Below are 26190 nucleotides of genomic sequence, written 5' to 3'. Positions count from 1 at the left end.
CTCGTCGTCGACCGTCCACTCCGTGGAGAGGGGAACGAAGCGAGACAGGGCGTCGGCCAAGACGTTGGACACGCCCCGTACGTGAACCGCCAGGAGAGCCAAACCCCGAGAACTCAGCAGACGAGTCACCCGAAGCGACCAACCCCAAAGAGACAAGGACCGCATCGAACCCCCGCGGTTCAGGCAATGAACCACCGGAGAGCAGTCCGAATGGAGCCGAATCGTCGATCCGCGGGCCACCCGAATCCTCCCCAGAGCAAACCACACTGCCGCGAACTCCCGCACCGTACTGTGAGCTCGACGGAAGGACGGATCCCAACGCCCCTGGCCGGCCTGGTGAGCACTGGTCACAAAACCCCAGCCGAGAGACGACGCATCCGTGTACACATCGAGCGAGGGCTCGGGTAGGCGCCAAGGCACTGAACCCCGAAAAACCCGAAGAGGAAGCCGGTGACGCAGCAACCGACGCAAGTCCCCCGGGGGTCGAACTCTGCGATCGCGAAAGAGGCGGAAGGGGGAACCCCGAAGGAACCAGAACAGCCGTCGAAGCCAAACCCGACCCGGCGGGTAGACCACCATCGCGAAGTTCAGGCTCCCGCACAGCCCCTCGAGCAACCGCCGGGTGACCCGAGGGCCCTCCAGAAACAGACGAAGGCGGGACTGCAGCCGCAGGAGAGACTCCGGAGGGAGAGACAAGGAGGCGGTTCGAGAGTCCCACACGAGACCCAGCCAAGTCCGAACCTGAGAGGGAACCAGATGGGACTTCCTCCAGTTCACCAAGAACCCGAACCCGGCGAGCTGGGAAAGAACCAAATCCCTGGCTAGCAAGCAAGCTGACTGGCTGGGAGCCCAAACCAGCCAGTCGTCGAGGTAGGCCTACACCCGAACACCTAGGAGACGCAAACGAGCCACCACAACCCGTGTAAGGCGTGTGAACACGCGAGGTGCCAGGTTCAACCCGAACGGGAGACAACGAAAGCGGTAACTCAGACGCCCCACCACAAAACCGAGCCAGTCCCTGAACCGCGGATGAATCGGGACATGCCAATAAGCGTCCCGGAGGTCCAGGGACACCATCCAAGCTCCCGGCTCCAAGAGGAGCCGAACCTGAGACAGCGTAGTCATCCGAAAGGAGAGGCAATGAACCCAGGGGTGCAGACGGGACAAGTCCAGAATGAACCACAGGTCCGCGCAGTCCCGTTTCGGAACCGGAAACAGACGGGAAACCCATCTGAGGGACGACGTCGTTTCGACGACGCCCAAGCGTACCCACTCCAAGACGACTCGACAGAGCGCAGGGGAAGAAGCCTGCCCTGCCAGCCCCGACCCCCCAAAGGGGGGAGGGGCCACCCAACGCCACCGCAGGCCGCGAGACACGACCCGAAAGGCCCACGAATCGTGGGACCAGGCGCGGGCGAACAGCGCAAGCCGCCCCCCCATCGCCCCGTCAAGGGGGCAAACCGCGAAAGGGCCGGCGACCCTTACGAGACCCAGAACCCCGGACAGCGCGAACACCGCGCCGACCAGACGAGGGAGGGTCCGCAGGAGGAGCCAACCCCAAACCTGACACCAGAGACCTACCACGACGAGAGGAACCCCGAGCCCTGGCACGACCTTTCCGGGAAGACCCACCCCGGGACCCCCAGAAAACCAACAAGTCCGACATCGGACGACAAGCCGCCGACGCAGCCTGAATAAACTGCGCCACGGCCGACTCCCCAAACAGGAGAGGACAAAAAGGTGAAGAACGCCTAAGAGCCAGAGCCCAAGCAGATTCCACGGAGGAACCCAGCACCGCCTGCCGACACGCGAGACGGGAAGCATAGAACAGGGAAACCGCATCCCGCAAAATCGGCGTGAACAGCTTCAACAAGGCAGCCGACGAACGCGCAGCCGAGGACAAGGTGCCGGACCCCGGGACGGACCCAAGCATCCCCACATCCTCCACGAGCCAATCCGAAGACAGCTCCAGGAGGGAAAAGAACCGCAAGGCCGAACACAAAAGGCCCCGAGCGCGCAAGTCCTCCGCCACGAGCGCCGCCGAAAGGGAGGGAACCTGCACATGGAGCTGAATAACGCCCACATCGCGGGGAAGGGCTGGGGCAAACAAGCACTCATTCAGGTACTCACGTTCACCCCCCAGGAAAACCTGAAGCACCGTGGAAGCTTCCCGCCACTCCAGCGTGCGGGAACGACAGAAGGAATGCCAGGAATCCAGACCAAACAAGGGGCAGTCTGCTAGCCAGGACGACTCCGGAACCTCGTAACGGAGCCAGAAAGGGAACGAAGTCCCAAACCTGAACGTGGACGGATCCATTTCCGAGGCATAATCCGGGTCACGCAGGAGGTAAGCCGCAAAGGCCGCTCGCACCACACCAGGTTGGATGCGATAAGCCGAAAACCTCCGGAAGGACGGAACCGACGTACCCGGGGGAACACGGAACCGAACCCGGGGAGGGGCCGACACCAAATCCAACTCGTACACAGAGGGGGGGAAAAAACCCCACTCCTTGTAACAATAAGCCCCGCTCAGTGGGAAGAAAAACCCAGGCGGGGTCCAGCGGGGCCCAAGGCCCCCAAGTCAGCCCCTCCCCAGCCTCGAGGTCCGTCACCACAGGACCCGAGGCCGAGTCCTCTCCCCAAGCCCCGACCCCACAAGACAAGGACGGAGCAGCCGAAAAAGCTGGAGGAAGGGGGGCCCACTGGTCAGACCCTGAAGCTTCGGCCGGGAGACAAGACTCGAATGCCTCTGCCGCCCCCCCGGAAGGGGCAACCCCCGAAGCTGCCCGAGTCTCGAGATCAAGTAACCCCTGCTCCGACCCCGAAACCCTCAGATGCTTCGGGGCCGGAAGCAGGGGCGGGGGACCAGAACGAACAGAAGGGGAAGGACGAGGAGGTGCGGACTGAACCAGGATCGAAGCGACCCCCACCCCCAAGTCCGGGTCTCGAAAAGCAAAGCGGGGCAGCCCTGGGGCATCCGGGGAAGCAACCAACCGAGCGCGTTGCAACAGACGAAACCTAGACTACAACGCACGTGCCGCCCGTACCCGAATAGAATCATCAGAGGATTGGGTAAATTGAGTCACAAGCAAGCAGCAACACTCACAGGACTCAGGGTCGAAAGTATCACCGACCCAACAGGCAGCGTGGCAGAGGCAAAAACAATGAGGGTCACCCTGAGACAAGGGGACCGAGCAACCCTCAAACTCGCACATAGCGAGTGGGGACTCCGGGGTCACATCCATCGGACCCACGCGCCCCCTAGGGGATTCCCAGGGTCCTGAGCGTTTACTTTAAGAGGACTCGCGCTCAGGTAGTCCCAGGCAGGGTGCTGCAAACCGGCGCCCAAAACTACCAAGCAAACTTCTAAAGCTGAACCCCAGGGACGTGTACACTCACGGGGACCTAGCAGGGGGCGCCACCGAGGAGAACAGTGGAAGGGCAAAAACAAACCGAATAAAATGACAGAACCCCCCACCAGGCAAAAACAAAAAGAAAAACAAAACCCCGCAAGAGGACAGCGAACCCCAAGGAACAGAGCCGGCCGCGATGTCGGGAAATACAAGCTGAGCAGCACCCTGCGCCCCTACCAGTGCAAACTGCCCCTTACCTGCCGGTAACAAGGGAGAACAGAACACCCAAGAGCCCAACAGGCGGCCGAAAAACCGAAAGGTAAAACGGACCAGCAGAGGCAGACCCCGAGGAGCCTGTGGAAGGTAGCCCCAAGGGCAGTACTTACAGGGCACCTAGGGAAGGCAGCCCTAGGCGCATGCAGCCCGAGTACTGAAGATAACTCCTGGCTCTCGCACCCACAAAACTAACACCACACACAAAGCACAGTGCAGTAGCGACACCGGAGCCAGAGCACATGACCATCGCCTATAGCATCAGCCTCAAGAACTGAGGTGTGGGTAGCCGGCGCGGGGGGTCTGGGGCTCCCCCTTCCCCCTCCCGGGGAGGGGGGAGCTGCGCAGACAGCGGCGCGGTAGTGTGTGACGTCACACTAGTTTGCTTGTTTTCGGTTGGGGAGTTCTATCCACTAGTTCGGTTTTAGGTAGCAATTTTAACCAGAATAGGGGTTTGTTTTGGGGCGCTTACCTTTCTGGGTGCCTGTTCCGGTCGATGGCAGACATAGAATGCTTCCAACTACACGGGGGCTTCTATAGGCCATTGCTCCCCTTGCCTCTCTGAGGGGGCCCGGTTCTGGCCGTGGTCCCCGGTAGGCCTAAGAACTCCATACACATGACTGATGCCAAAGTCTGACATTAACATATCAGCCTGGGATAGCTCCGGGGAGCCGACGGGGCTCCCCCCAGAAAACAGCGTTGAATATAATGAAACGCCATTTTCTGGGCGAAACCCGGAGGCTCCCCGAAACTATACTTGGTTGATGTGTGTATATTAGACCATGGCAACAGTCAATTGATAAGAGTTCTAGGCCTACCAGGGACCAGCGCCAGAACCTGGCCCTCTCAAGAGAGGCACGAGGAGCAATGGCCTATAGACACCCCCCAAGTAATTGGAAGCAGTCTATGCTATCTACCAAGTCAGGCACCCAGAAAGGTAGGACTTCGAAAACAAACTACGACTGGTTAAAAATTGCAAAACCGAAAACTGAACAAGCAAACAGAATTCCCCAATCGAAAACAAGCAAACAAGAATAACGTCACCACAGCCGCTGCGCCGCTGTCTGCGTCACCCCTCCCTCCCTCCCTCCCTCCCCAGGAGGAAAAAAGGGTAGTCCCAGACCTCCCACACCAGTTAGCCTACCCCAGTTCAGAGGCTGAATGTCAAAATCGAAAGAAAAAGAAAACGACCAGAGGGAGGAAGGTATGCCGGGGAGGTTACCTTGAGGTGTTTTCAGGGCTTAAAATTCCAGGCGGGTGTTGATCAAGTCTCCTCGCCTGGTCTGGTCGACAACAAGGAGGGAAGCCTCCAGGTCTCACCCAGACAATGGCGTTTCATTACACTCAACACAGGTTTTCAGTGGAGAGCCCCTTCGGCTCCCCGAGCTACCTAACCAAAGATAAAGTAAAAGAGGGACTTTGAGGAAGAAAAAGAGGGACAACTGGAAGGTGGCTGTCACTCGCTCCTCAACTTTAAATTGACACAACTGGCTGCAACCTGCGACCCAAGGCTACACACACCCGAGTAGGGCCAAGAACATTAATGAGATACCGTGCGGCCAGGAACAAAGTACCGTGCGGCCAGGACCCTGTTTGACCTCAAAAAGCCTCATGCTGAATGTCAGCCCAAGATATAATGCCAAAATCAACAGCCAAAGCCGCGAACTTACGAACATCGTGGGCACGGGGATAGACCGCAGGCTGGCTGGATCGAATAATCCTGCAGACGACCTGGGAGGCCTGCACCCTGGAACAGTAAAGAAGGAAAACCGTGTCCACCTAAAGCGCATTTCCTGCCACGGAGGCCGTGGCGTGCAAATAACGGCGAAGAGCCGCAACTGGACACAAAACATGATGCACCCCCAGCCGAAAGAACAAAGCATCAACAACCCAAAGACCCCTCCGGAAAGCAACAGTCTCAATCTTCGCCAGAAATGGAGACGACTGCAAACAATACAACCTCCAGGACCGAAAGAGCAGAAACCCCTGAGACGGAGGAAAGCATGAAGTTCCCCGACCCGACCCCCAGAGGCCAATGCCAACAAGAAAAAAATGTTTTAGAAAAATAGTACTGAACCGAAGGGGCAAAAACAAACCAAGGAGGATAGAGAAAAAAAAGAGCACCCCGTCTGAAGACCAGAAGATGCATGAACAGGCCAGAGATAAAACAATGCCAGAGAAAGCTTGCAGAACAAAGCAGAAGCGACGTCCACCCATAACGCAAGCAGAAATGGCTCCGCCAACTCCACACAATAAGAGGCGACAGTATTCAGCTTATGATGAGAGTCCTCAAACAACCAAAAGAGAAAGAACAAAACAACCTGGCCAGAAATCAAAGACAACCTACGAAGAGACAAAAATTACCGAAAGGACTGCCAGGAAACTTCATACTGCCGCCGAGACGAGACTCGCAGATGGGACACCATCAATGAAGCCACAAGAGGTGGCTTCACGTAAGTGGCGATAAACCTGCGTCAAAAAGACCAGACGTGCAGAGCGGAGGAGAAGATCAAACCAGTCACGTATCGGACTGGACAGATCTGCTGAAAGAGGCGGAGCCGATAGAAGACCCTCGGGTTCGGACATTGAGCAAGCAGTGCCTGAAACCAGAGCTGGGCCGGCCACTAAGGGGCCAACAGGACTACCCTCCCCTGGTAAGTCTCCAAGCGAGCCAGAACTTAGAGCAACAACCAAACCGGTGGGGAAGAGGTACAAGTAACCCCCACCTCGACCAGTCCAGCCGAAAGGCATCGACCCCGACGGCCTCCCAGTCGGGAAAGGGCGCTGCATATACCGGAAGACGCCTCGACCAAGCTGGCGCAAAGAGGTCCACATCCGGTCAGCACGAACAAGAGGCATGCGGTGTGATGACAGTGTTGCTTGTTTAGACAGTCCCTGTCCCCTGTGGTGCAACAGACTGACCCTGTCCCCTGTGGTGGAATAGATTGTCCCCGTCCCCTGTGGGGGAACAGACTCGGTTAGTTTGTTTTTCTTAGGGTAAGGTTTCTAGCATCTCTTTGGTATCAGGTTGCAATATCTACCAGGAGGGGGTCTGTTTTGAAGCACCTATCTTTCTGGGTGCTCAACCCCGGTCAATGGCAGAAATTAATACTTTCATACATGAGTTTCATAGGCCATTGCTCCATGCGTCACTCTGAGGGGAACCATGTTCTGGCTAGTGGTCTCCAGTAGGCATGACAACTCCATGTGACTGAAGCCCCATACTAATATTAGCTAATATCAGTCCAATAGCTTCAGGGAGGCGACAGGGCTCCCTCCACAGAAAAGACAAGGCTAGGGAAAGCGCAACCGACCTGGCTGCCAACACCAGAGAAGACCCACCACAACAAACAGCAGCCAAGACTCTGACTCAACCAACCGCCAGGGCAGTGAGACTATCCCTCACAATGACACAAGAGTGCAGCAAAAAAATCACAACATGAGCAGCAGCAGACAACTGGGAAAAATCCGTAAGGAACAAATGGGAAGAAGCAGAGGGAAAAGCCAGGGCTCACGCTGAGTCTAAAGACCGGGGCAGCACGGCTCACTAACACATGAGATGGGAGGCGAACATGAAAACACCCCACTCGAAGGAAGGAAGCAGCTAACTGAGGGGAAAATATGCCCAAAGAAGAAGGCAGAACCCCTGCAAAAGAAGTCAAGCCGAACGACCCCACACTTTCTGCAAAGCCACAAGTGAAAGCACAGAACCCCATCAAAACCAGCTGACACGAGGGATATGGGGTATGGGCCTGACAGCTGAGTGGACAGCGCTTCGGATTCGTAGTCCTGAGGTTCCAGGTTTGATCCCCGGTGGAGAGGAAAACAAATGGGCAGTTTCTTTCACCCTGATGCCTCTGTACACCTAGCAGTAAATAGGTACCTGGGAGTTAAGACAGCTGCTATGGGCTGCTTCCTGCGGGTGTGTAACAAAAGGAGGCCTGGTCGATGACTGGGCCATGGGGACGCTAAGCCCCGAAATCATCTCAAGATAACCTCAAGATAAGGGAAGAAGCATAGAGCTACACATGACCCACTGTACAGAAATCACAAGGAGAAGAGTAACACAGGATTTCCTCCAATCCTGCAACACAGTAAGCACCTCTCGCCTGTCCAGCCTGCAGATATGGCAAAAGCGACGAACTACCCTCAACTTCGCACACGGCGAGAGCGGGCTCTGAAGAGGCATCCATAGTACAATTGAGCCCGTAGTAGGTTTTCCAGGGCCTGCAGGAAGCACAGGCATTGGTGGTCTGCTATGCTGGTAAACCCTGTCGATGCAGGCAACCAAGCTACCAGAAGCCAAAGGAAAAGTCGAGGGGGCAGCAAGGAATGAGTTTCAACAGCTCACATCATAGGCATACCAAAAAAGGTGAATGGCAGAACCCCTAAGCAAAAACATACAAAATGCCAATGAAAACAAGAAATCAAAGCACCCCCATCACCCCCCATCCCAACCGCAGCAAACGAGCAGCCCGGAAGAAAACATTGGTGCACCTTGTGTTAAATAAGTAACTGGTCGTGCCAACCATAGTGCACCCCACCAGCCAACTAACACTCCCAACCCTAGGAAAGACAGTCAGTCCCAGACCACCAGCTTACCTGAAGGGTGAGGACCACCCCAGGCGAGGATGTCCACTAATGGGAGTGTTGCCCAAACTCCCCAGGGCTGATAACCCTTACCACACAAGGGTAGTACTTACAGAGTGCACAGGGAAGCAAACCCTGAGCACATGCAGCTCCAGTACACTAAACTCCTGGATCATGTACAACACCCAAGTAAGAGAACAGACTCAATGGCAAAACACCACATGAAAACAAGAGACCAGAGCCAGAGTGAAGACAACTACCATGCACAGACATCTGTATGGAACTGAATGGCGAGTGGCCCGGTTGACCCGGACTGGCTCCCCCCCCCCCCAAATAAGGGAAAAAGGTGGGGTAAGCTAGAGGGGTAAACATTTTCACCAAATTCTGGTTTTGTTTTTATTGTCGGAGAGTTCTTTATGCAATGTTGGGGCTTTGGTCTCATTTTACAATCATTCAATAGTTTGTTTCGATTCTACTATCTTTCTGGGTGCTTCCCTGATGGTGGCAAAGATGATAAACTTTACATGTAAAGTGTTCACTGGCCATTTAAAAAAATTTTAAAAATTTACGGGTCTAAAATTAAAAAAAAAAAAGCCTAGACGGAATACTCACCGCCTGCTAATTCTCGACGATTCAAATATACCCCAAATTTTGGTTCTGCAACAGCCCCCTTCAGAAAACATTCTTGACCTCAAGGGTGTCGCAACCCACCAGTGTGAATCAGTGTTATAGTGTGTCAGCAGCAAAATCAATATGCTCTTTACAAAAGAATGCTGTAATACCACAATTCTACTAAACACTTCTGTTTTTGTAAGTACAAGTACTTTCATAACCATTACAAAATATATAAAAGTAGTTTAAAAGAACATTTCTTCTCAACAAACCTTGGCACAATGTCTAAATTTTCTCATTCTCATATACAGGATTTGACTATAAATTGTTTTAATCAAATGAACCAATTTGTTAAGCTAAAATGTCTAGCATAAGATTTACAGAAAATGAGCAATTTACTCTCACATCAAAGATGACCAGTATATTACTGATGACAAGAACTATATCAATACATCATAAATAATAATACCTTATTGTATCTAGCAAGCTCGTTGATAAGACACATTGGTGTTTTCTCTTTACTGGTGGCTGAGGAGTCTCCGGTCATACCAACACATGCCATAGACGAGGAGTGTGTAGGTGAGGACCCGCCCACGTTCACAACACCATTGCCAGTAGAATTCATGCCTACCATGCCGCCATTTACTATAATATCTTGCTGCTGCTGCTGTTGTTGCTGTTGTAGCTGTGGAGGCTGTTGTTGAGGTGGCTGCTGTTGCTGCTGCTGATGTTGTTGCTGATGTTGCATTGTCTGGGGCATGGGTTGTTGATGTACCTAATAAAACAATATAATAGTCGAGTTATCCATACAAGTAGAGACTACCTCATCCTTACCTAAAATGGCATTTTTTTAATAGGTTATTTGAGCTTCTGAAACATGTGCATCCTTATTAAACATGAATATGGATATGAAGCATGTAATGAATGTAAACACACAACACACACACAACTTAATCATTGTGTAATTTTCTTAGATGGTAATTACACAATTACCAATTACACTCAGATTGTGTCATGAACATAACCTGACTTCAATGTTGCCTGCCTAGTGGTAAAGCATTAACCCTTAAACTGCACAACGCGCCTGCAGGCTCACGTCTGGTTTGCACAACGCGCCTCTGGGTATTTGTATTTTTCACGTTCCATTCAAAACTCCCGCGGCTACATGGGGTTCACATCAGCTTCCTCAGGGCTCTTGTAAACAGACGCCATCTTTAAAAAAAATCGTGGTCCACATTCCCAGGTGTGGGAGCCTCAGTAGTGTGTGAGCAACCAAGGCTGGCGCTCGCAGCATGAGCGCACAGCACTGCTGTTCAGCGTGTGACCACAGCATCGCCTAATAATGTCAAAATATATATATAACTTGTATTATTTAGCCATGATAGTGTTATAGAAGAGCCTGAGTGTGATAATGACTGGGTACAACGTTCAAATATCAGTGATTCAATGCTGTTCACGATGTTCACAGCGCTTGCCACAGCACCACAGCATTATTTCGTTCATCTAGGAATCTTCAAATGATTTCTTAGGTGCCTTTTCAAAATAAACGTGTGGTCAATTATTCATTTACAGGAATTAGGGACCAGGATTGTGATAATAGCAGGATTGTGGTTATAATTAGCGTTGTGCGTAGTATTGTGGAAGGAGGAATTTTGGTGAGGGAGGGAGGGCAAGAATTGAAGTAGCCTCATTGTGTGTGTGTGGCTGCCACTCTTGTTTTGCTCACCATACTAGCTTAGTGGTTCGCTATGGGCAACACATATGTACATGGGTATATATAGTGTGTGTATATAGTGTAAGAACAGCAACAGGAGAATGTTGAGAGGAGCTATTTTGGTGAGGGAGGTGACGTAATCATAGCGTCGTCTGCTGTCTGCTGTGTGATTTTTCATGCAGTGTATGGTGGCCACTGTACTGTTTGGACACAATACCGGCTTACTTGCATAGTTCTGGTAAATAAAACATGTAGATAGGTATATAGAACATGTGTAATAAGAACTATAACAATATGGTGGGAGGAGCAATGTTGGCGAGTAAGATGTTGGAGTGAGGGAGACTGGCTGGGTGTGGCTGCTCTCACTCGAGGTGTTCTGTGTTGATGGTGAATGTATATAGTGTGTGATAGTGTATTGTGTGTAAATAGATTGTATATATACATAAATTAGCATGATACTTAGTAAATATGTGCAGCATATGTGTACACAAATGTCATGCACGTAACACAGTGTCTTCGGACAGTATGGATGTTTTACTGCCATAATATAGTGTACGTGTTCACTATACATAGGATTAGCATGTAAAAACAAATAAAATGTATTTGGAACTGTGGGAAAAAATGAACGAAAATATATTTGTGGCAACTCGTGCGCCCAGCCCCAAGCGCCCTACTGGCCCTGGGAGCGTACGTCACGGGCGAACAGGGAATGATGACGTCACGCCCCCAACTTACGGACTCTATAGCAGCCAAAGTAAGTACAATTTCGATTTTTTTCTACATACCCATACTGAGAGAAGAGTTTGACACTTTAAAAAGAAAAAATAATTTTTTCTAGAGAATTTATTTCCTGCACACTGCTGGGGTGTCATATTTTGAGGCAACGCAGTTAAGGGGTTAAACTATAATGCCCGTAGTATCTGAGCTTATGTCTTATTATCAGAGGTAACACACACCTCCAGGGACACTGAAACATTGTCAGTTTCACAAAAGTGAATGTGGACATTGAAACAGCTGATAAACTTAATTTCAAGAGAGAATACTATTTAGAACTTAGAAATTTTTTAATGCCTTTAATTGGGCAGACTTGTCGCTAGGTAAGGAAGTAAATGAGATGTATGCCAAATTTTTTGAAATATACGATAAAGGAACACAAACATTCATACTAAAATGGAGATATAGGATCAGAAAACAGGATTGGTTCAACAAATTGTGAAAGAGGCAGAGAGGAAAAGACAACAAAATGGGGTCAACTAAGAATAGGCAGAACCCACAAGCAAATGAACACTACAAACAAGCAAGAAACAAATACACAGCAGAGAGGAGAGGCAGAAATTAACACTTTCGCATGCCCGGCTAACGTTAAAAAAAAAAAAGCGGTATATGCGCGCGGCAATTTTGTCGTTTAAGCGGCAAAACAAAAATGTGTATACTCTTTTTAATCTTCTGACATTAGTTCTCGAGCTACGTATTTCATTTTGGTACCAATGTGTTCGCAATAAAATTCTCTAGAAGAACATCAGTAAAAAAAGGTCACAAAAGGTATAGGGATACCAGTACCAAATAAATAACTACATAGATGATTCGCCGTGAGCACCAAACAGCAACAAAATGTTTCTACTCTTGGGATTGTTGTCACCTCCACACGTGTCCTACAGCGTTAATTTTGGTATCAATGGACTCGCAATGAAATTCCCAACACATTGATATGAATATAAACGTAGAATAATGGTTGCGGCCCACCCGCAAGAGTGTGGAAAGTGGCCGCACTGTTACCCGGTATCAGTGACGCGACGACACATAGGCGATACGCCACTTTGAAAGTTTATACTTATTTCTCTGTCCTGACATTATTTTTCTATGTACATCATTCATTTTTGTGCCAATGTGTTCGCAATAGAATGTTCTATGAGCATGTAGGTAAAAAAGATCAACAAAGCGTAAGATAGAATGGCGCCATATATAAAACAACGCTGGACAAGTACCTCATGTACTTGGGGGGGCATTCCATATCTGGCATCGATTGGGGTTAGGCACCCAGAGAGGAAGGCATAACAAAACAGACCCCACACGGTAAGAAAATTGCAACCCTGGACCCACCGTGCCGGCTACTCACGGGTTCGGGTTCAACCTTCATCCCCGAGTCGAAAGGGGGCAGCCCCCGAAGCCAGCCGAGCCTCATTACCGGCTAAACTCTGCCCTGGCCCGTAAACCCTCAGATGTTTAGGAGTCGAAAGCAGGGGAGGAGGAGCAAGGTGAATAACACTTACCTAGGAAGGAAACAAGGGCGAGGACCGAACCAAGGTTGAAGTAACCAACGCCCCCTAAATCCTGGTCCCTAAAATCCAAACGGGGCAGCTCCGGGGCTACCAACCGGGCAACCAATCTGGCCCATTGCAACACAGAATACCTAGCATGCAACAAGCTGCTGCCTGATCCCTAACAACCTCAGACGAGGAATTGGTAAATTGAATAACAAACGGGAAACACGTCCCGCAAGACTCGGGATCATAGGTATCATCGACCCAACAGGCAGCATGACGGAGGCAGGATGGACATATCTTCACCATGAGGCAAGGGCAACGAACACCCCTCAGCATTGCTCAAAGCGAGAGTGGGCTCGGAAGACACATCCACGGTACCCCCGAGCCCTACGGGAATTTCCAGGGTACTTAAGCCCTACAGGAAACCCAGGCACTGGGACCAGCTAAGGCGGTAAGGCCTGTCTGCTGCAGGCAAACTGGCAACCGGTGTCACCGTGAAACCTCGGGGCAACTGAGAATGACTACCAAACATAACCCAGGCTAACCTAATGGGAAGCTAGGCAGACCATTCTCTGCTAAGGAAGCGAGAATGCGCTAAAAACAAACAAAAAGAACCACGAAGCAACACAAATTAACCAGTCCCCAGAGAAACCTTGGCCACCGCTGAATGCAAGCTGCACCGCCCATAGTGCGCCCCACTCAGCACAAACCCACTCCCTAACCGGGGCAAGACGGGAAGCCCAAGACCCATGGCGAACACCAAGGACGAGACCACCTTGAGGTTATCTTGAGGTTATCTTGAGATGATTTCGGGGCTTTTTAGTGTCCCCGCGGCCCGGTCCTCGACCAGGCCTCCACCCCCAGGAAGCAGCCCGTGACAGCTGGCTAACACCCAGGTACCTATTTTACTGCTAGGTAACAGGTGCATAGGGTGAAAGAAACTCTGCCCAATGTTTCTCGCCGGCGCCTGGGATCGAACCCAGGACCACAGGATCACAAGTCCAGCGTGCTGTCCACTCGGCTGACCGGCTCCCTATTGGGGGCCTGTCCGGGAGCCTTCATCACTTGGTGATGAAGGCCTCAAACGGGAACGAGACCCAAACAACCCAGTGAGGGGAACCCTAAATCGAAAGGAAAATACTTACCGGGCATCTAGGAAAGGGAACCCTAGGCGCATGCAGTCCAGTAGAATTATAGGAACACCTGGGCCACCACATACACTGCCAGCAAAGCCATAAATGCATAGCCAGACGAAAGATTGAGGCCAGAGAGGACTTCCGATACCTGGCACACCAGTCGACGAACCGGGGTTAGTGCGGCCTGCTCGTCTCAGCTGGGTCCCCCCCCCTCCCCCATGTCGGGGGAGGGGGAGGCACTAACGAGCTGGTGCACTAGTTGATTGATATGTTGCTTGTTTCGCTGTTTTCTATTGGGGGAGTTCTGGGCCTCTGTTCGGCCATAGGATGCCTTCCCCATTCAATGGCAGAAATGCCAAACTCTAAATGTAGAGAGCTTATATGGGCATTGCTCCCTGCACCTCTCTGAGGGAGCCAGGTTCCAGCTCATGGCCCCCAGAAGGCACTAACTCCAAGGACTGATGGCACCAAACTAGTATGGCACATGTCAGTTTGATAGTGTTAGGGAGTCAACGGGGCTCCCCTCAGAAAACCACTATCGCAGGCCCAAAATATTTTTTTGGAGACGGAGCTTAGATACTGGTGTTACTCCTGACATACTAAACCAGCAGACTCCAGCAGTAAAACAGTAAAAAAGCAGCACTCCATAAAGGAGGAACTAAAGCAGAGGCAGCCATCTATAGGCTGATAGCACTAACATCACACATCATAAAAATCTTTGAGTGATAGAAAGATAGATCTCAAAACACAAGGAATCACATCATCTACATAACCCTGGAGAACACAGTTTCAAAACGGGGCACTCTTGCCTATCACTCACCAAGAGGGGGAAGGGAGGGTCGGCTGAACACATCGAGCTGGCCGCCGGACCATTAGTTCAGAGACTGACTAAACGGAACAAAAATCGTTGACCAGAGGGAGGGAGGGGAGGGAGGGAGGGGGTGCCAGGGAGCCTCCGGGACTCTACCCAGAAAATGGCATTCCATTATATTAACCACTGGTTTTCTGTTGGAAGCCCTGTCAGCTCCCTGGAGCTAGCTACCCACTACCCTAACTACTAAGAGAAGGAAAAGAGGAACTTACCCCAGAGGCAGCTCACTGCACAACTCATGACAAGGATGAGATAACTGGCTGCAACCGCCAACCCAAGGCGACCCAAGACCACTGAGGGCTCGGCACATTAACAAGATAACAGGCAAGAGATCGAACCCTGTCTTAGCTCCAAAACCCCCACGCCCGAATGTCAGACCAAGTCATTACCAAACACAACAACCAAAGCTGCAAATATCCGAACACAGTGGGCACAAGGGTAGACCGCAGGCTGGCTAGACTTAACACTTTCGCGCTCTCGGCGCTCAAAAACAAACAATACCCCAGATGCTTTCGGCACTTCGCGCGCCTACGCGGTAAGACCGAAAAAGTGTACACTCTTTTGACTGTCCTGACAATAATTGAAGGCGCACGTATTTAAATTTGGTATCACTGTGTTCGCAATGAAATTGTCTATAAGAGCATACCTATAAAATGCCGCCCAAGCATAAGGAGTATCAACACCAAATAAAAAACTATGCAGATCACTCGCCGAGAGCGCCAAACAGCAACAAAATGTTTCCACTCTCTTAACACTTTCGCGCTATCTGGACGCGCCGGCGCGTTCGGTTTCGTCTAACGTAAACGCATAGTGGACATAAAGTTATGTCTACTTTTAAAATATTTGTATAAAATTCAATTTTTATCCGATTTACTTTGGGTTTGTTTCAAACTGCGCGCTATGAGGCTCTCTTTCTCACCACTAAGCTGCATGGTACAATAAGTTCGTGAAAGGTGTGGATAACTTCGATCAAATGGTATTTTGTCCCAAACGGGTTGCAGGTGGGTGACTTTAGCCGTTTATACTGGTAATTCTTCCCCCATATCATGTATTAGATGCATATGTCTGTTTAGGGAATTTTATTCCGATCAATATACAACCAAAAATAACTGTGTGCAACAAGTATAATCTTGACAAACATAACAAAAGTAAAAATATTTCGTGTGTGTTTGACGCTCACTGATATGTTCCAGCGTTGTTTTATATTTGTCGCTATTCTAACTTACGCTTTGTTGATATTTTTTACCTATGGGCACATAAAACATTCTATTGCGAACACATTGACATAAAAATGAATGACGTACATAGAAAATTAATGTCATGAGAGTGAAATAAGTATAAACTTTCAAAGCGCCGTGCGTCGTCCCGTCACCGATACCGGGTAACAATTTCACCACTTCCCACACTCTTGCGGGCGGGACGCATCATTATTCTACGCTTATATTCATATCACCGTGTTGGGAATTTCATTGCGAGTCCATTGATACCAAAATTAACGCTGTAGAACAAGTGTGGAGGTGATAACAATCCCAAGAGTAAAAACATTTTGTTGCTGATGGGCGCTCACGGCGAGTCATCTACGTAGTTATTTATTTGGTGCTGGTATCCCTATATGTTTCGTGACTTATTTTACTAATGTTCTTCTAGATAATTTTACTGCGAACACGTTGGTACCAAAATGAAATACGTAGCATGAGAACTAAGGTCAGAAGAGTAAAAAGAGTATACACATTTTTGTTTTTACGCTTAAGTGATAAAAACGCAGCGCGCACATTCGGTTGGCTGAGTGACCTTTGCGGAGAGCGCGAAAGTGTTAATGGTTGCAAAGCCTACAGTTGTCCTACATCGCTAATTTTGGTATCATTGTAATCGCAATAAAATTCTCTACACGGACATATGCATATGAATGTTTAATATAGGTAATTGCCCACCCGCAAGAGTGTGTGAAGTGGAGAGTAGTTAGCCGCGAGTGCACTGGCGAAAACACAGTGGGGAAATCATGCTTGAAATGTTTATACGTTTCCTGACCCTACTTTTCTATGTACGTATTTCTTTTTTATACCAATGTGTTCGCAATAAAATTTTCTATAAGATGAACTGTATAACATTTGTACAAAGCATGTGTAAGAGAAGCGCCAAATATAGAACCACGTCGCTCAGTATGCGTTCGCGGCAGAAACGAACGCATTGTTTTCGTTCGTTTGATGTTTGTCATGTTTATACTTGTTGAAACATTTTATAATTTGTATGACAGTGATCGCAGTAAAATTCCCTACACAGACATATACATAACACATACAAATATTTCCCACGTGTTGGATATATCAACGGCTAAAGGGAACCCACTGCCACACGCTCGCCACACCCCCAAACATACTTTGTGTATTTTTTTTTTTACTCATAGAAGTTTATGTGATATAATATTCATTCTGGTACCAAAAAATTTGCAAATAAATTCTCTACAAAACAAAAGTATCCCCTTCCATTTCGGTTAAAAAATGGAATTTATAGAAATATTTTTTCGATGGACGAGAAAACTAGGCTGTTATGCGGAATCGTAAGAAAAAACGGCGACGAGTTATCTCTAATCTAAAGCGCGAAAGTGTTAATGACCCTGCGGACGACCTGAGAGACCCGAGTTCTGGAGCAGGGAACGAGGGATACAGGGTCAACCCACAGCACATCCCCGGACAAAGAAGCCGAGGTGTGCAGGTAATGGCGTAAAGCTGCAAGAGGACACAAAGCATGATGTACTCCTAACCAGACCAACTAAGCATCAATAACCCACGGACCCTTCCGGAAGCAAACCGTATCATTCTTCGCCAGAAAAGGAGGAGACAGCTGCAAACAAACAAAACATCCACCCAGACCAAAAGACCAGAAGTCTCTGCGTCGGAGAACATGAAGCTCACCGACCCGACCCCCAGAAGCCAAAGCCAACAAAAACAAAGCCTTCTGGAAACAATCACTGACCAAAGGGGACACCACAAACCAAGGGAAAGAGAGGAAAGAGAGTACCCTGTCCAAAGACCAGGTCGGCTCAGGTGGTGCATGAGCAGGCCGAAGGTGGAAAAATGCATGAGAAAGCTCACGAAGCAGAGCAGAAGTGACATCTACCCCAAACATAAGCTGGAGTGGCTACGTCAGCGCCGCACAATACAAAGCGACAGTAATGGGCATCAGATAACTGTCCTGAAAAAGCCAAGAAAGAAAACTGAACACAACACAAACCAAGGACAATCTAGGGAGGAAGAGGAAGTAGCGAAAAGATCGCCAGGAGACTTCATACTGTTGCCAAGAAGAAGACCTCAGGTGGGACACCATGTGAGAAGCCATGGGGTTACCATACAGATGATACACAAACGTCAAACTTCAGGCACGAAGCCCGAAAGAGAAGAGCAGACCAGAAAGATACCTCACTGGCCAGATCTGTTGCAAGAGGCGAGTCATGAAAAACACCCCGGGTTCAGACAACGAGCAGCAGCTCCTAAAACCAAGACTGGGCCAGCCATCACGGGGCCAGAAGGAGAACCCTCCTCTGAGAAGACTCGAGTTGAGCCAGAACCCAAAGCAACAGCTGAACTGGGCAAAAGAAGTACAGAGAACCCTACCTCGGTCAGTCCTGCTGAAAAGCGTCTACAGTGAAGGCCTCGCAGTCTGGGAAGGGTGCCACATAGACAGGGAGACACCTCAACAATGCGAAGAGATCCACCTCCGGGGGCCCGAACGTTCGGCAGACCCAACTGAAGGAGTCGGCGTCAACTGTCCATTCCGGGGACAGGGAATGAACCGTGATAGGCCGTCTGCCAGAACGTTGGACAAGCCCCAGATATGAACAGGCAGGAGTTGCCTCAAAGACATTATTACCTAATTATTTCAATGTCTGAATTTTTTTTTTTTGCAGTAATACTATTTAATAGTGTGTATTGTGATATAATTATATAAAAAATGTGTGAACCATATACTCAAAAGTATGGTGTGCAAAATAGTGATACAATTATTATGTTCATAAAACACTAATTAGTTTTGCTGTTATTACATTATATACACAGGTTATATATAAGTATCTGCATGTTTTGTTCATCATACTAAACCACCAAGTTGGTATGGTAAGTCAAAACAACGAGTGGCCGCCATACACCAGCCAGCAAACGCCGCCACCTTCCCTCCCTTACCTCACCTCACTCGCCAACATTCCTCCTCTCACCATACCGTTTTTGCTTTTATTGGGCGGTTTTATGGGCAGCTGTCGCCAAACCACGCACAATGTATAAATACGACTGAGGGTGCTGTGCATGATTCAACCCTTTAGTTGCGCAAGACATCATATGATGCGATTCAACCCTTTAGTTGCGCAAGACATCATATGATGCGTTGAGTGACTTGCAGTAACTTGCGCTCAGCATCATATGATGTTTTGGAGTACTACGCAAGATTTAAATGGTCACCGGATACACAGGGTTCACCACACCTTCATCAGGGATCTTGTAAACAGATGCCATTTTTTTTTTAAATCGTGGGCCAAATTCCCGGGTGTAAGGGGCCTCAGTATTGAGTGAGCTACCAAGCCTGATGCACACAGCATGAGCTCACAGCACTGCTGTTCAGCTTGTGACCACAGCATCGCCTAAAAATGCCATAATATACATGTTCATGCTATTATTTAGCGATGATATTACTGTAACCCCGCGATTATCCGGGATTCAAACATCCGGAAAACGCCCTTATACGGCCAAAATCGTGATCGGATAAAGTTATCACAATATCCGGCCAAAATGGCCACAGGAACCGGATAAAAGCTGGTTTGGCTGGATGAAAATTCGGCCATACCGTATTAATCCCGTCTGTGGCTCTAGACGCATGGTGGAGGAGGGGGTGGGGTGGGTGGGTGGTGTTGGGAGGGTGGGAGGGGTGCGTCGGGAGGGACCACCTGGGTACAGGAATTACCATTAATTTTAGAACAATTAATCATAGCCAAAAACAAATGAAAAAAGTACTAGTAATTATGTAATAACAAATAAATAAGTTTCCTAAAAGCAATGTGCACAGGCTGAAGTTTCCTTAAAAAATATTGAGCTTTTTTCCTCCTGGCAGCCTACATAACGTGCTATAGCTGCCCCACACCAAGTGGACCCGTCCAACACTGGTCAACCCATGTGCGTCCATCCCTCGTGTTATACACAGTGCTGCGCCATTAGTGTAATATTTTTTTAAATAACTTTTTTATTTGCATAGTAACTTTGAACATTTTTGGCCAAGACTATGTCTGGTAGCAGCATCAATCGTTCTGGAGGTGTTAAGAGGAAGAAGGTTGTCCTAGCACAAGTTACGCGTTGTTCAACCAGTGAGGTGTCACAGGCAGCCAAGCGCCTTCAACAAGTGAGGCGCCACAGGCAGCCAAGCGCCTTCAACAAGTGAGGCGCCACAGGCAAGCCAAGCGCCTTCAGCAAGTGAGGCGCCACAGGCAAGCCAAGCACCTTCAACAAGTGAGGCATCACAGGCAAGCCAAGCGCCTTCAACAAGTGAGGCGCAAGCAAGCGCCTTCAACAAGCGGACATCACAGGTAAGCCAAATGCCTTCAACAAGTGTGGCGTCACAGGCAACCCAAATGCCTTTAACCAGTGAGGCTTCAGCAGCTGGCAGTCAAAACTAACTTTGCTTAATGAACTGTACAGTAATTTTAAGTGTTAATTTTAGTGTTGTGTTAGTATAGGTTACGTAAATTGTTAAGAATTCTTAACTTCAAGATGTGTGGCATCAATCAAGAAGACGAACACCAACAAGTTAAGCTGAGGTTTCTAGTTGAATATTTAATAATTATATGTGGTAAAGCAATTCAAATTATGTTGTTTGTAGTATAAAAATCGTTGGAAATGGTCACTTTTGGACTCGTAGGTGAAAAAGTACCAATATCCGAAAAATGTGATAATCCGGCTGGGGGTCCTTCCCATATAGTCTGGTTGATCGAGTGGAGACAGTATTACAGAAGACCCCTGACTGTGATAAAAATGACCAGGATTCTGATAATAGCAGGATTGTTGTGATAATTAGCACTGTAGTGGGAGGAGTAATCTTGGTGGGGAGGGAGGTAGTGTTGTCTGCTGACTGTGTGTGACCACCTTTTACTGTCTGGACTCACTATACCAGCTTAGTTGTTGGCTATGGTGAACAAAACATGCAGATACTTATATATAACATCTGTATATAAAAGCAAAAACAGTATGGTGGGAGGAGAATGGTGGCGAGTCAGGTGAGGTGAGGGAGGGAGGGAGTGGTAACCAGTGGCGGGCTGCCACTGCCACTCAGCATACCAACTTATTGGTTCGTTATGGTGAACACGAATGTAGATACTTATATATAACGTGTATATATAGTGTAATAACAGCAAAAGGAGTGTGGGGGAGAAGCCATTTTGGTGATGTGGGTGGCAACATCTGCATGATTTGTCGTGTTGGTACGGGTGGCGACTATGCTCTTCGGGCATTATACCGGCTTAGTTGAACAGTTATGGTGCAACCCATTCTCGCACTTTCTTAGTCAATATTGACTTATTAAATAAGTGCATATGTGACATACTAATTTATTGTGAATATTTTAGTTTACCTTAAAAATCTTCATAGAAAACACCGACCTTACCTAACCTTCTTAGTATGTTAAGATAAGCATCTTATTGCTTCGTAATTACAATTATTACTTAACACTTTGGCATACCCCGCGCGCCACCCCTCAACTGTGCGATTTGGGTCTCAGGGTGTCACGGGAGCGCGCGTAAATTCTGAAAAGTGTATACTCTCTTCAACTTTGTCATCTTTATTCTCGTCCTACGAGAATAAATTTTGTATCATTGTGTTCGCAATAGAATTCTCTACAGCACTGAATGCATATAAACTCCAAAAGCCCGGCTAATTACCCGCAGCAATCAGAGAAAGTGCGAACGAGTTACCCAGGAGTGCGCAAACGCGATAAAATGTTTTCACTATTTTCACTCTAGTCACCTCAATTTTCGTCCTAGGTCTTTCATTTTGGTCTCAATGGATTTGCAATAGAATTCTACAGAGGAACATTAGCATATAAAATAAAAAACCTGGTCACTCTCCAACCGCCGACGAGTTGAAGACGGGCCACGCGTTAGCCGTGAGTGAGCGCTCAGACGATTTCCAGTTACACTCCCAATTCCCGCCCTTTTCAAGCCTTTCTTTCGCAATTTTCTTCCTGGAAGGGCTTTGTTCATGATCACTATCCATTGTGGAGTAAGCGTAGATAGTGTCTAAAGCCGCAGTAAGAAATATAGCACGGAAAATAGCCGAAATGTTCACACGTTTGAGATGCAAGGGGAGGCGACATTGGTCACAACAGTGTAGCGAAAACAATGGGCCCACGGCGTGTGCCAAGCCGCCTGAGTGCCACAAGGCTCAACAAAGAAAATGGGAAGACATCGGCACGCATTTTAAAACCAGTCCCCAAAAAATTGGATAAAAACCTGATTTTTGGCGATTATTTAAATTGGATGACGCAATGCTGCTTCATCCCCGGCATTACCGACAGTAAACGGATGACGCAATGCTGCGTCATGCCTGGGCGAAAGTGTTAACCTATACCTATAATAGGTTAAGTAATAATTGTAATTACGAAGCAATAAGATGCTTATCGTAACATACTAAGAAGGTTAGTTAAGGTCGGTTTTTTCTATGAAGCTTTTCAAGGTAAACTAAAATATTCACAATAAATTAGTATGTCACATATGCACGTATTTAATAAGTCAATATTGACTATACGAAAGTGCGAGAACGGGTTGTATAGTGAACAAAACAAGTAGATACTTATATATAATGTCTGTATATAGGGTAGTAACACCACAAACAGTATTGTTGGGGGTGAAATTTTAGTGCGTCTGACCTTGGATGTGTGAGGGAAGCAGCCGCCACCTGACTGTGTAGCGACGTCTCTTAGTGCCTGAACTAACTATATCAACTTAGTTGTATAGTTGTGGTGAACAAAACATGTAGATACTTATATATAACATCTGTATACAGTGAATAAAAGCAAAAACAGTACTGTGGGAGGAGAATGTGGGTGACTCAGGTGAGTTGAGGGAGGGAGGGAGCGGCAGCCAGTGGCGGGCTTCCACTGGCTGCCACTCGGCATGCCATCTTAGTGGTTCACTATGGTGAACACGAATGTAGATACTAATATATAACATCTGTATATAGTGAATAAAAGCAAAACAAGTATGGTGGGAGGAGAATGTGGGCGAGTGAGGTGTTGAGGGAGTGAGTGGCAGCGAGTGGCTGGCTGGTGTGTGGTGGTCACTTCTCGTTGCTTTCTGACTCGTAATAGCAACTTAATGGTTTGTTATGGTGACCAAAACATGCAGATACTTATATATAACCTGTGTAGTGTAATAACCGACAAAGTATTTGTTCACTGTTTTATGAACGTAATTGAATCAACAATATGCACACCATATTTTTGAGTACAGCGATGATTCACTCATTTTATTATATAAATATATCAAAATACACACTATTGAATAATATTACAGCAAAAAACCAGCGTTGAATATAATGAAACGCCATTTTCTGGGTGAGTCCCGGAGGCTCCCCGGAGCTATCCATGGCTGATATGGATACCCTGACTATTTTGCATTAGTCGACGTGGGTGGTTCTAGGCCTACCGGGGACCACGAGCCAGAACCTGGCCCCCCTTAGAGAGGCACGGGGAGCATTGGCCCATAGAAATGCACAAGTGATTTGGAGCATTCTATATCTGCCATCGACCGGGACAGGCACCCAGAAAGGTAAGCGCCACAAAACAAACCCCTATTCTGGTTGACAACAAAAATCGACAAACGAGTGGACAGAACTCCCCCAGGAAAACGAAAACGTCACACGAGCCGCGCCGCATGTCTGCGCAGCTCCCCCCTCCCCAGGAGGGGGAAGGGGGAGCCCCAGACCCCTGCGCCGGCGATCCCCGCCCCAGTTCTGAGGCTGGATATCAAAACCGCGAAAAAAACGCCGACCGGATGGCGGGAGGGTGCCAGGGAGCCTCCGGGACTCACCCAGAAAATGGCGTTTCATTACATTCAACGCTGGTTTTCTGGGGGGAGCCCCCACGGCTCCCCGGAGCTACTTCACCAAAGACTACCTAAGAAAACAAGGGGACATACCCGGGAGGCGGTCGGTGAACCACTCCCCAACACGAAGTTGAGACAACAACCCAAGGACCCCTCCGGAAAGCAGCAGGCATAACATTCGCCAGAAAAAGGGAGAACGGTCGCAGACGAAGAAACCTATGACCACGACCATAGGAGCCAAAAACCACTGCGCCTGAGAAGAGCATGAAGCTCTGCCACACGACCCCCAGAGGCCAATGCCAACATAAAAAGAGAACCGAGGCAAAGCAAACCTGACCCCAAGGAGCCACAACCATCAAGGAGAAGGAAAACAGGAGAGCACCCTGTCCAAAGACCAGGACGGCACAGGCAGTGCATAAGCAGGCCGGAGGTGAAACAACGCACGAGACAGCCTGTGAAACGGCACGGAAGGAACATCGATACCGAAAGCTAGCAGCAGAAACCAAGGTGCCAGACCCAGGAACGGCCCCAAGCGCCTCTACATCCTCCGCAAACCAATCCTATGACAGCCCCAGGAGGGAAAAGAAACGCAGGACCAAAACCAAAATGCCACCAGCGTGCAAGTCCACCGCCACAAGTGCAGCCGACAGGGAAGGAACTCGCATAAGGAGCCACCCCGCACCAATATCCCGCAGAAGGGCAGGAGCGAAAAGACACTCATTAAGATGAGCAAAATCGCCCCCAGGAAAACGAGTAGCGCCAAGACAGCGCGAAGAGAAGAGACATGCACAAAAGAACAAGAAAGCCAAACACCCAGAAGCTGCCGGGAATAGGACGCACAAGCCCTAGAAAGGACCGGAGGGAAGCTCAACCGAATGACGACAAACGTACCAGAAAACGGGAAGGAGCAAAACAGTCCCAAACCTTCGAGAACAAAAAGAAGCAAACACAAAGGACGAAAGCACAAAAACCCCGTCGCACCCGAGACCAAAAGTCATGCAGAAACCCCAAGAGGGGGATATGACGGAGAAGGCCCATCCCGGAAAAAAGAGGCGAAGACCGTAGAAAAGCACCCACCGACAGGATGGAAACAACGGGCACAATGGACAAGGAAACCGAGCCCAGAGAGGGGCCGACACCCACAAAGCACGTGCGGAGAGGGGGAACGGAAAAACCCCACACCACAAAACCGCAAGCCCCGCCCAGAGGGGTAGAAATACCCCGGCGGGGACCAACGGGGCCTAAGGCCCCTCACGTTAGCCCCACCCGAGCTCCGGGAACCCACCCTGCAGGCCCCGGGGCCGAGCTGTCCCCTCAAAGCCCCAGCGTCAAGAAAAACCCCGGGGCAGCCGTGAAAAACACCAAGGAAGGGAGCCCACTAGGCTCTGGAACTTGAACGGAAACCGGAGGATAGGCGAGGGGAGAGACGAAGACCCCAAGCTCATCCACAGCCAGCACAACGAGGCAAGGACAAGACAGAAAAACCAAGGAACATGGAAAAACCAGGCCCGGCACAGCAAGACCGGCAAGGAAGGAGGGCCCCAGAGGGAACCTTGGGGAGCACGGAAGGGCCGAACATAATGCCACAACCAACCCCGACACGCAGCTGCAGTACCAAAACCGCAGCAAAACGTCACCACACTCCCCGAGGAAGCGACAGAGAAGATAGATAAATCGTACACGAGTGGCACACAAGGGGACACAGGCGGAAACCGAGCACCCAAACTGAACTACAGGGACAGTAGAAGAAACATGTGCAGTGTAACAGGCAATCGAAGGAACACATTAGGCAGCCCAACTTGGGCTGACCCCATACACAGCCCCAAGAGCAGAGACGAGAGCGCCCATGAAGCACAGAATCCGCTCAACAGGCAAACGACAGGGGAGAGGTGGAACCAAAGAACTTGCAGAACCCAATCCTGCAAGCACAAGGAGACGAGCACAAAACGCCCTCGACACAGGAAAACGTACCACCGAACAGGCACCCCCACCGTTGCACTGCGGAACAAGGTGGAGGCGGGGCCCCGAACTCAACCAAGGTTAGACAAGCATAGGAGTACAGGCAGGAGCCACCACGGAAGAGCCAAGAGGCCACCCGCAGACACCCGTGAACCGAGGAAGGAATCAGGTGGAGAGAACAAGAGCTGCCCAGTATGGGCTAATAGCCCTGCAGTAGGCACCTCGGGTGATACGGTCCACGTTCTCAAGGAAGTATGTACAGGCATACCTCAGAATAAGAGTTTAATCCGTTCCTGGAGACGCCTCGCCTTCCGAAAACTCGCATTCCGAAGTTAATTTCCCCAT

The 26190-nt window shown here is 49.2% G+C and overlaps 1 protein-coding gene across 1 annotated transcript in view; it reads right to left on the bottom strand.

The window, feature by feature from the left end:
- LOC123766092 (double-stranded RNA-binding protein Staufen) overlaps positions 1–26190 on the bottom strand; it is a 343924-nt gene that overhangs the window by 268594 nt on the left and 49140 nt on the right. The window contains exon 5 of the mRNA XM_069321293.1: positions 9298–9603. Within this exon, the coding sequence (XP_069177394.1) occupies positions 9298–9603 (306 nt within the window). The remainder of the gene's footprint in view (positions 1–9297; positions 9604–26190) is intronic.

Source organism: Procambarus clarkii, chromosome 9, assembly GCF_040958095.1.
Source record: "Procambarus clarkii isolate CNS0578487 chromosome 9, FALCON_Pclarkii_2.0, whole genome shotgun sequence".
Classification (NCBI taxonomy): Eukaryota; Metazoa; Arthropoda; class Malacostraca; order Decapoda; family Cambaridae; genus Procambarus; species Procambarus clarkii.
The sequence above is the reverse complement of the archived record's forward strand: the minus strand, read 5'-3'. Positions and strand labels throughout refer to the sequence as shown.